The 12,240-nt window shown below is 33.5% G+C and overlaps 1 protein-coding gene across 4 annotated transcripts in view; it reads left to right on the top strand.

The window, feature by feature from the left end:
- The window catches only part of LOC128862392 (uncharacterized), a 118,208-nt gene that overhangs the window by 87,422 nt on the left and 18,546 nt on the right, over positions 1-12,240 (top strand). For all 4 annotated transcript variants that reach the window (XM_054100973.1, XM_054100974.1, XM_054100970.1 and 1 more), the window contains one exon: positions 8,166-8,273. In XM_054100973.1, coding sequence (XP_053956948.1) covers positions 8,166-8,273 — 108 coding nt within the window. The remainder of the gene's footprint in view (positions 1-8,165; positions 8,274-12,240) is intronic.

The raw sequence follows: 12,240 nt of genomic DNA, 5'->3' as shown, positions 1-12,240 counted from the left end.
TTTTCATCCATAGAATTTTTTCCGCGAAACCACTAATGAATACTCACTTTTCCCCGCTGCCTTGCATCTTGTTCATAACATTTTCAGCGGTTATGTGACCGACTGCATTCTCCAGCGTTCGGCGTTCTTGTTTCCAACGTATGCATTGGAAAAAGGAGTGCCGCCTTTCCTGATTTTGAACAGGTATTTTTGGGTTGTATAAAAATTTACTTCGCCGAAGTTCCTGCTGTACCATGTAGCGACGTATTTTATTAGCCTAGCCGTCCATCTGCCACGGGTTTCGTTTCTCCAGTGGACTTGCCATAGTCTTATCGTTTCGTCCACTATTTCGTGGGCTGCAGCTTTTCTAACTCCTTCCTCCAACCTCTCGTTCTTTACTGTCCACAACTTTTACCTCTCAAAGGCTAGTAGGCAGACACAACTCTCAGAGCTGCCGTTCTTTGTAACGATGCTAGTAGCTTACACCGGTGATTTGCCTTTAGCGCATTTGCCCACAGTTCAGCTCCATATAAGAGAAAAGAGGGTGTAGCCAACGTTGTTTTCCATTTACTTTGGATTGTCTACGAAGTAGAAACTCCATCTTAGCGGCTTTCTATGCTGCGATAAGTTAAGCCGTAGACATTATGCAATTGAATCCACAACAAGCACCTTCGCTTCGAATCTGTTATTGCCACCTTTTGATCAATAGTTCAAAAGTCTGCTCAGATTGGTTAAGGAGCTCTGGATCAAAATCCGTCTGACAGATACTGCATAGGTACATATGTAAGATTTCTCGCGCAAAATTAATCACACTATCGGAGGCTTTATAATTTTCGCAAATTACGTCGTGCGTCAGTTATATGTAATATTTATGCTGCAGTATACAAAAAGACAAGCAATGAAGTGCGTAAAGGTTTGTTACCTTTTTAACACACTTTTATTAGGTCGGGTTGTATGTATGTATGTATGTATGTAACGGAATCTTTGGCCATAATTTTCACTGGCTTCTAAAAATCTGATCGACTTGAAATTTTGCACACCTATCAAGGACCGATGACAATGCAATAATTTGATAAAAGTTTTTCATTATCCTTATTAGGATTGCCAGGATTAATATTTTCTTTTTTTTTACTGTGGGCAAAAAGTAAGGTGAATTTGGTTGTAAAATGAAAAATCTTTATTCATTCTTGTAAATCAGTTTCTCAGGCTCCCTCCACGAAATAAGTTCTTCATCCCGATTACTTCTTTATCACGGCCGATAACTGCATAGCTTTAGACTCACAGTCGATAAGAAAGGAATCAAATATTACACGAATATATCGAATCATTTATTCACTGACTGCAACGATAACAATAATTTTCATTCATAATAAAAAAAAATAGTTTAAAGAAACTAAAAAACACGCTGTTTTGCTAATCGAACTAAAATGTAGAAAATAAAAAATAGTTTAAAAAAACTAAAAACACGCTTTTATTGCTAATCGAACTAAAAAGTAGAAAATAAATTTTAATGAAAAAGAGACTTATAATGAAGTAATAGCAAATCGAACGATCAGTCATAGTCAACTACCTCAGAACAGAATTATAAGAAAAATTAAGATGCAAATAGAGTAATTCAAATTAGAGTTAAAAGCGTGGGATGCATTTTGCTTCACTTTCATAACCTTCTGTACATAGGTAGTTGCCAATAGAATGATTGTAATATTTACTATATCAAGCATGACAAAAATATCATTCAGATTTTATAAGGTATATTTATGTAGACGTTGTGATTAATAATTTTATTCAAAAATGTGATTAATCAAAAATTTAATTATTCAAAAAAGTTATTTTTTGATTGATATACAAATGAATTACGACATGAAATTTATTTGCTTTTTTAAAATACAGTTTTGAGCAATTTTTATTTTGTATTAATTTTTTTGTAACTCTTTTTTTTCAATGTTTTGTTGAAATGCTTTATTCTATGCGGTATACCACATACCTTTTCTTTCTATTTATTTAAATAAATTTCAAAAAACATGCACGAAGCGATGAAAATATTATATGTTTTGAAGAATGAGGCAGAAAGAAAAAAAAATACTGCATAGCTTTCAAGTCGGTATACTGAAACTATTGCTACCTGGCACACCGTATGTCATTACACGAAAAAAAATTAATAATAATAGTTCGGAGGTAAATCGTTTAAAAGCTGATTAAAACTTTTTAAGCTAATTAAAACTTTTACCGTATCAAATTTTCATTAAAGTCTGTTACTGAATCGCAATGGAACAATTTTTTTTCAAATCTGTGCTAAAGTCTACAGATGAGTCTGTTAACCTAATGCAAATGTAAAATCTACTAAACTTAAATATTCGCATAGCGAAGAAATATAGTTATCTGAAGCCTTTGTTACTGTATGTGCCAAAGCGTCGAGTCACCGTTATCAATTAGCATCGAAATGTAAACAAAAAAAAAGAAAACACAAAAAATTAAAGTCAATCGTGAATTAGCATTACATTTTCTCATTTCTTACATTGTTATACAATCAGATAACATCGTAATAATATGCAGTATTCGCTTTGTAACAATACTCGCGGACTTCATTTCTAGTTTTCACGTTTTTTGTTCAATACTACCACACTTGTACATAAGGGTATTATAATTTTGTTCACACAACGGCTGACTGACATGCGTTAGCATAAAATAATCGAAATAAAAAAATGTTGAGAGGAGTCGATTTAGCCATCTATATATGTATGTATGTCCGTGCGCTCGTCCGTGTGCACGATAACTCGAGCAAAACTTAATATATTTCAGTGAAATTTGGCACACATGTCACACGCCTTTTGGTGTTCAAGATGCTATATAAAGGAAATTAAAAGAAAACGTAATATTTATTCTATAAATGAATCAAAATTACTAAAATTTGGTAGTTTTCTCAAACGAAAACATAAATATGATGTCAAGCAATTGTGAAAAATGGGTGGGGCCACGCTCACTTTTTTTTTTGTTTTTATTGAGTAAATGTGTGTGTCTCGATAATGCCTTAATAAAACTCTCCAAAAATCTGGAAAATAGCCGCTTAAAATTACATTTGATTGGAGCCTTTTAATAAGTAGCAGTGAGACGATTTCGTACAGGTAAAAAATTGTTGTTTTAACTCTGTTACTTGTGATGTTCGTGCTCTGTCAGCATCCTTTGTGCTCGCGTTGATGGTTACTGTAGATCAAAAAATGAACAATCGCAAGCATGGGGCAACACCGAAAGTGAAGTCGGCAAAGCAACAATATTTGATCTGCATGAACACGGCCTAATGAAACATATCTGATATCAGAAGCGAGATTTGGCAGTGAAAATAGTGACATATACTAGTTTCATAAGTTATTCTCGCTAGCCGCTAATCCTGGTCGGTAACTTTATTCTTGCTTTGGCATGCGAATTTTTCTTCAAGCGAGCAGAATAACAAGCAAAGAAGTGGCGTATCGAAGGCGCCTATTATAGAAATCGGATTAACACCACACCCAGTTTTAATATGACAAGACGAAATTTCCGTCCGTATATCTGAAGTCACAAGCTATAACTCTTATTTTATGCAAGTTTGTTTGATTCCCAAAATGAAAATTTTCTAAAATATGCGCGGGTATGTTAAGTTCGGTCCGGACCGAATTTAGTACTTCCTTACCTGTTGCTGCTCAGTATTCAACTGTTATTAAATTGCGTTGTTAATGAAATTGAAACTTTCAAAGCTATACTTTGGTCACATTCGTATGCATTTGCTTAAAAATTACATACATATAAAAGTAGATAATACATACTTAGATACATACATTTCTATGTACATTAGGACGGATAAAATTTGGTCACTATTTTGTTTCGGTGACTTAAGTATTCTACTCTCAATTCTGAACAAAAAAGTCCGTGGAAGCAAAGTTCTAAAATGAATCTCGAGTTTACTTATTTTTAATATGAGTTAGTTATTTAGTATTTCGAAAGCATGTAAAGTAGGGCGGGTCGATTTAAAAATCGCTAATTGCTCTGTGAAAATCGTATTCTAGGGATCAAAATCAGAAACTTTGCCGAAGGAACCATACCGCTAAAACGAATTCTGATGTCCCCCAATTTCAAAATATCACCATTTTTGGCCTTTACATGAAAAAATCAGCTAAATGGCTATGTTTTTTCTTTATTTTTATTTATTTATAATAATATTTATTATTTATTTATAATAATATCTATTTTTTCTCTTAAGAAATTTATTTAGTCAGAACACATGTAAATGAAAAAATTAATTTAAGTGAGTTATAGAAAAGAAACTAAAACGTTCGACCCAAATTGGGGGACATCAGCATTCGTTTTAGAGGTATGGTTCCTTCGGCAAAGTTTCTTATTTTGATCCCTAGAATATGATTTGCACAGAGCAATGGGCGATTTTTTTGCCTCCCCACAAATCGACCCGGCCTAATGTAAAGAAAGAAATCAGGAAATCAGGTTCAGAGTATTCAATTGAACCCGCGGGTCAGCAATCTCATCTTGTTACTCAGTTGTAATTGAACTATTTCGCCATATATTTCTGCAACTTAAAAAAAACCTACTGTGAAACGTCAAGACACTCAATACAAATTGCTGTTTCTTACGTGAAAAAGACAGTCGAGTCCGAAAAAATTTTATTCCCCGAAGGATAATATTTACTTGCGACGTTAGCATTTTCTACTCAGATTGATCAAATAGTTAGTGAAAGCAATAGGCAACGCAGGAGATATAATTTCTTGAGGCCAAAATCAAGCAATAAGATTGCGTGGACCTCTAACCATAAATTCTCCGAAAGCTTAACTTGTATTCCGAAGTAAATGGGTGAGTTTTTTGTCAACAATAAAAGTGCTGATTATGTTGCTCATGTAGAGGAATTGCTGTTAGCCCTCGAGGCAATTGATCTCTTAAAATACGCGTATACGCCCTGTGTTCAAATCTCAATTTCTTGCCTGAGTAGATATACTTCTTTGAGACAAATTGTCTATCGAAGTGCGGAGTGATGTTGGTCTACTTTAGGAGGACTCGGGAGGTAATTGTTCATAAACAATAATGCGTTTCAGGGTTCGAACATTCTTTTAGTATAAGGGCTACCCCACAATTTCCAAAAAATTGGATTTTTGTTTTTTACATTTTTTTTAAGTATAATACCTTAAAAATACTGTGTAAATTTGAAGTGAATCCGATAAATACTTTTTGAGTTATTCAACAATGAACAATGGGCGCTCGGACGCTCCAGAGCGTTTAAGAGCAAACAGCAGCTGCAAGCAACAGACATAAATCGATAGCAATACTTTAAATGCGTTTTTCTCAAAACTATGTTTTTTGAACTGGTGATCGCTGTAACTTAAAAACCGCTTGGTAGATTTCAATAAAATGTTACTGCTTCTGAAAAACTTAAGAAACTCATGCCGAATCGAAGGATTTTTTTTCAAAAATTTCGATATTTTAAGCAATTAATTGTCGTTTTTTTTTCTCGAAAATCTGAAAAATATTTCCTGAGGCCGCCATATTGTTAATTTTGAGAAAAAGCGTCGATCAGTTTATAATTTCTCTCGTCCGATTGATTTTAGATCATTCTCCAAGGACTTGTGATGATCACCGCAAGGTGTTTGAAATTTTGCTAAAGTCAAGTCAAAATATGATGTTTAATACTGTGTTTTGTAAAATAAAGCAACTGACTAGCAAAAAAATCGTTGAAAATCATCATTTTTTCCGACGTCTGACTACCCCTAATCCCATAAATAAATAGATGGTTGGCCGCGCTTCTACTCCAATTTGGGTACAGCTGTGTGTACTTTTCTATAAATTTTCAACTTACCATACATACATTTCATTTCATTCTCGATTATGAACAAAAAGTTCTTTCGGTTGAATACTAAGCAAAACTAAAATAATGAAATGAAGTGAAATTGAAATAATTAAAGAATTTTGCAAAAAAAAATGTATGCAATTCTCTATAGAAGAGACGAAATTTGTGTGCTGCGCATTGACCTCTCAGTGGTTTACTGCAGTGATTACGACCTTTTATGTATATTTTATTATCTTCAATTCGTTATTTGTTAGAAACTGATACATTTCAATGAGTGCCCACTGAAGACTTATAAGGCGCACGGATACATGTACATATGTATATATGGATATCTATGTCGGTATGTGCTTAGAGTTTGAAAATATGTATGCACAGTGGCAAGTCAGCGACACGTGTTTTCGCTATTCAACAATTCAATAAATATTTGTCGTTTTACTGACACTCAAATACAATACATAGTTTCAAACAAGTAAATAATTATTTCGCGGGTGTGGGTGGATCATAATTGTTTGCTTGCGTCACTTAAATAAAATAAAAGTGAATTTCTAATTTAAGGTTGGCTAAGCATGCGCATTTGATTGACATCAGATGTCATAGATTCCACGAGTAAAATTATAATAGGCGACAAACAGATTTAAGTGCATTTTTGAAATACTCTAGACTATGTTCATTCGGTTCTGTTTCGGTTTGGGTTGTTGAAACCCATAAACACAGAATGAAACTTGATCTCTTTCCATAGAGGGAGATTTAACGAAGATGTTTTTCACCCAATTTCAACCTGCAACTCACCTAACCATAATACATAAACGATATGAAGTGTTACCAACTTGACACTGCTTGTATCTGTACAACAGCTCATGGCATCAACGTCAAAATTGTTCTAATGACAGTTCTATATATTGTTTATAAGCCATCAAAAACATTTGCGTCTCAGTTTTGTTGAATTTTTTTTTCTGTGATGGAATTCAAACATAATAGTGTGATCGCGTTACATTTGGCCGGAAAATCACAACCAGCTATTGTTCGTAAGCTCAGTCACCTCAAAGTGAATAAAATGTTCGTGTATCGCACTAGAAAACGTTACAATGATACTGGTAGCATTGCAGAACGCTATGGAGGTGGACCAAAAAAACCGCAACGACGCCTGAAATGGTTCGGAAAGTGAAGGCCCGACTTGAACGAAATCCACGTCGAAGTGGAAGAAAAATGGCCAAAGAACTGAAAATATCGCAAGTCAGCATTCGACGCATATTGAAAAATGAGCTCAAAGTTAAGGCTTACAAGTTCCAAAAAGCACACGATCTTTCACCCCAGCAAAAAACATTTCGGTGCGAAAGAGCAAAGGAGTTGTTGCGCTTGCACGAACGTGGCGAATTTCCTAACATTGTGTTTTCTGATGAAAAAAATTTCCCAATTGAACAGTTCATAAACACTCAAAACGATCGTGTTTACTTGACTGAATGCTCATACGAGAATTTGAGCCTACGTGTGGCCACTCGAAGCAATTTCCCATCGCAAGTAATGGTTTGGGTCGCAGTGACCGCTGATGGACGCTCTGCAATCGTTTTTTCGAGCTGGGTGTCAAAGTGAATGCGACTTATTATCGGGAAGATATTTTAAAAGCTTCTTTAGAGCCGTGGACACGCAAGCATTTCTGTCGTAGACCATGAATATTCCAACAGACTCGGCATCGTCCCATAAAGCTCGTGTGAACCATGAATGGTTAAAAAATCATGTTCCACACTTCATTTCGTCCACACAATGGCTGTCGAATTCGCCAGTCGCAAATCCGATGGACTATTTCATCTGGTCCATTTTGGAGAGCAAGGTGAGGACTAAAAAACATGCCAGTATGGATGCGCTGAAAAAAGCGATTAAACGAGATCACATTCGTCCAACATGCAACTCATTTTTTTACCGTTTGAAGGCTATAGTCAAAGCAAAAGGTGGTCATATCGAGCTAAAGTGAATACCTGTATTTGTTACAATTATAATCATTTTTAAAAAATTTTGTGTATGAAATCAATAAAAACTAATTTGACACAAAAAAGTTATGGTAACACTTCATATCGTTCACCCTGTACTAGCAAAATTTGTTGTTAGTTTAATTATGTCTCTTATATGTTAATCACTCCCTGCTAACCTTGGCTTAATTCCGTTCAAATGGGTTCATCTCTGGTTCTATTATAATGCCCACCTGTTTGAAGTGACAAGTTCTCCTTTTGTTTTGTAAGGATAAAGAAAAATTACCTTCGAAATCTATGCACTTCGAAGACTATGTAACTTATGGCACAAAAAAATCTTTATGCACTTGAGAAATTACTTTAAAGCTCTTTTAAACCTTTTAAATTTTTTTTTTTTACAGTTTGTGTTTTATGTTGGCTGGCTTAAAGTTGCTGAGGTGTTAATAAATCCTTTCGGAGAGGACGATGATGATATCGAATTGAACTGGCTTATCGATCGGCACATAAAGGTGAGTAACTGACTTTTGTATAGATTTATACACCAATGGAAATATCTTGAAATATGTATGTACTTATGTACGATTATTAGGATTGGAATTATAGTTACACTAGCTACACAAATTTTACAGCCAACGAAAAAAATATGACACCTCAACATTTTAACAACTTTTGACTATTCAGCCGAGTTTCAAACTTTGTACAATATGTATAAAAGCTCGAAAACTTTTCAATAAAATTTTAAAATTAAAAGCGCAAATAATATAGCGTTTTCTCTAAATTATTCTTTAATACAGTCTGTCTAAAACAAAGCGTGAGCGCTAAAATTCAAACTTAGGTTTCGTTATAAATGTATTTTAACACTAGCAAACATGGGTATTCTTTTCCCAATACGCGTTTTGCAATTTAGGTTTTTAGCATTTTAGGAGGTTAGTTTTGTGTTGAAATTTGTAAAGCGTACGTGATTTCTACAAAATGAGTTCCACGTATGAAAAACGATTTTAAGCAGTGTTCCTAAGTACTTACCCTAAAGGTCCAAAAACACCACGTGCATCTGCAGAAAAATATTTGAAAAAGTCGAAGACGTTCATAAATAAATTACATAAAAACGTTGACGACTTCCTCGGAAGAAGTCCATCTCAAGAGCAAGACACAAAACCGAACTTATCGTACAGTGAACGTGAAGCAATTTTAAGGAAAAGTTGTGTTAATGCATCCAAAGGCACGATTCGAGTATGATTACGTGCAGAAGCCCTCCAATTCCGGAGCATATTGAAACATTATTATACAAATTCTGAGCGGAATTGGACAAACGGAATATTCACGGATAAATCTTGTTGTATATGTCGGTCTTTCCTGGTGTACTGCTGATAAATGACCACTGCAGGGAACTGTTATATAATATATCCCGTTAAGGTTCGTGTTTGGAGCTGCTTCTCCGAAAAAGCACTTAACTTTAATTTGGGCTAACCGCCAATTTGAATGCAGTTTTGATGAATAAAATTGATAAAAAAATCATTATTACCGTCATCTGTGTAGATGTTTAGAAGAACTACCCAAACATGGATTTTATAAAAAGACAGCGATCCCAAACTTCGAAGATGCAGGTATGTATGGAGAGTGGAAACCGCAAAATGGGATTGGAATATTGGATTGGCCTTCAAAGTCACCGGTTGCCGGCCATATTAAAAATGTTCGGCAATAGTTAAGCCAAAACTCAAAGGAAAGCAAATATCGGCGATCAATTCGGTTGTTTTGGAGCTGATTACGACTACAAAATGCGCAGAAATTAACACAAAATATGGCACGCGAAGATGTGCAGCCTTTATAGAAAATGGTAATATCCACACCCTTTATTGAATATAGTCAAAATAATAAATATAATAAGCCCATACAAAACTGTTTTGCTAGAATCGAATTGGTCTTTGGTTTTTATGTTAAGTTTTGGCGTTCAGGCTTCTGTTAGACAGACTGTATTTTAAATTTCTTTTCAGATATGCATATTTTCAAGATATCGTATTTACTAATTTTTCTTATAAAAAGAAACGGTCTATGTAACATTTAACTCAATGATTTGAGACTATTTGATGGGAAATAAATAATGTGCTAAAGATATTCTCACCCGTTGCTTTACTTTTTATATGGTATTCTGTAAGCTTTTTAACTTTGAACTTCCCTTTTTTCCTCGTTGTTATTAAAAGCTCTGCTACCGTAAAGAAAATTTATCAAAAATATAAATTATGATTCCTCCAGTCTGCTTACAGTTGATCACGGTGTACATTTTTTTATAGAACTTGTCAAGCTTTCCATTAAGAATCTGTGATGATTTGTTAATCAGTAAGTCAGTAGCAAAATAGTTACACAAAACAAAATATTAAAATTAACGTACTAAGCAACAGGCAACCAAGCAACATGTTCTATAAGAATATTCCTAAAATAAATTTGTTCATGAAAACCTGAATTTTTGGAGATATTTCTAACATCTGGTTCAACTAACGAAAAATACTGCGTTGAGCCAAAATAATTCGGAGGAAGTCATAAAATGTTATGGTTTAATTAGAACCACAGAAATTTTTTTTAATGGGGTATTTAACATTTACATACCTACATGTATTTAGATGTATCTTTATATATATGTATGTATATGTATCTTTATATACATACATATGTAAAACCATATTTGCGGTTTCTCCTATGTAAGTGGTAACTATGGTATAAATTTCATACGGGTATATATTTACGTACATACATATACATATACATACAAATAGTTATGTTTCATAGTTATTTTGATTATTTGAATGACGACAAGCATAGAAAAAATTTCATCGCTTAGGTTCAAGGAAATTCGAAACAAAATTTTTTAGTAGCTAGTTTTTTAAAGTAAAATTTATTTTAATTTGTATTCGTATGTCCATATGTATGTAGATGTATGTGAGATAATGTGTTGATCTCTAATGGATAAGAAAACTATGACTAATTATAAACTTAAGATTTAATTCTTCAATTTAAGTAATTAAAAATGATAGATCATAAAACGGGTTTGTAAACACAGTCATAAATAAGCCGGCAGTCAAACTTCGGTGTTATTCTGTTATTTTTATCACTTTGCTTAGCATCTGAAGTGATTCGCCTTTTATATTTTTTCGAACATGGCAATGCCCTTCCAATATCAATGCCAATTATCCTGTATTTGGTTATACCAGTTAATAAACTAGTCAGCCTTCCGATTATGAACTATATCATAATAGACAACACAGTTCACCAGTTTTGGGCGAGTTGAAAATTAAACAAAAATTGATCAATAAACATTTAAAAAAATGTTTCTAAAAAATTAAAATTATAGGAAATGTGTTTGACTTAATGTATTTTACATTTTTTTTTTAATAATATTTTTCTAATTTTTATTTTTTTCAAATAAAATAAAAGCAGCTTCATATTTAAAAACGAAAAAAAAAAACAATAAAAACAGCAAAAATAATTGAAGAATATTATTTTAAATAGAGCTCTAATTAGTAATTTTCTAACTAATCCAATTCTGGTCACTCTCGAGCTACAAGGTGACGCGAAATTCAAATCGCCTCAAAAATCGCGTTGATTTCCAAAAATTTCTTTTTGCCTGGCGGGCTTGTTCATTTTTCCCATATAAACACATTTTAAGCATTCATTATATTGAAGAAAATACATCACACTGTCAAAAAAATAAAAAAAAACTTATCAAAAACCAACACGATTCTAAACCGGAAGGTATTTTTTAAGTTTTGATGCTTTTCGGAATTCAAAATTTGGCAACACTGCTTGACATATCCTTCACTTAAGAACTCTGCAGTAAAATCTCGCTTGCATTTGTGAGCTCGTGTGTTAGATCGGCACTGACGTATAGCAATTTACGCATCACAATGCACTGTGTTTGTCCACCAATAAGTTTTCTGTGTGCAGAACCGGAAAAAGTGTTTTTATGATTCTGAAATTAAAAAAAAAAATGAATAGGTTCTGTGATCTTAAAAAACATATTAAATTATTTAATACATATAACTTATGATGCATAGGCGGAAACTTTTGCCCACCACTGTACAAATTGTAATCTAATGAGACAAAAAATATTTCATCCAGTTTTCTTTTATCTACTTAATCTCTCAAGCGTTTATTGACGAACACTTAAATGTACGAGTATCTACTTATATATCAATACAAGGGAAGCACGTGCAAAAAGTAACAACAAAGAAAATAATCTAAAAATATTACAGCACAGCTTTTTTGAACATGATCGGAAAAACGACCAAGACATTCCCCAATGAACTGGTTTTTGAACCAAACAATTGCAAGAGCTACTTCATAGATGCATATACATATGAATATGTACATATGTGTTTTTGTGGCAATGTTGGTGATTGTAATATAGAAGTAAATACCCAGCAAGCACAAAAAAAATACTCTCCAAAAATTGATATACTCATAGTTCAAGCGGAGTTTCAGCAT

Source organism: Anastrepha ludens, chromosome 4 (genome assembly GCF_028408465.1).
Source record: "Anastrepha ludens isolate Willacy chromosome 4, idAnaLude1.1, whole genome shotgun sequence".
Classification (NCBI taxonomy): Eukaryota; Metazoa; Arthropoda; class Insecta; order Diptera; family Tephritidae; genus Anastrepha; species Anastrepha ludens.
Note: the sequence above shows the minus strand (reverse complement) of the source record. Positions and strands in the feature narration are given on the sequence as shown.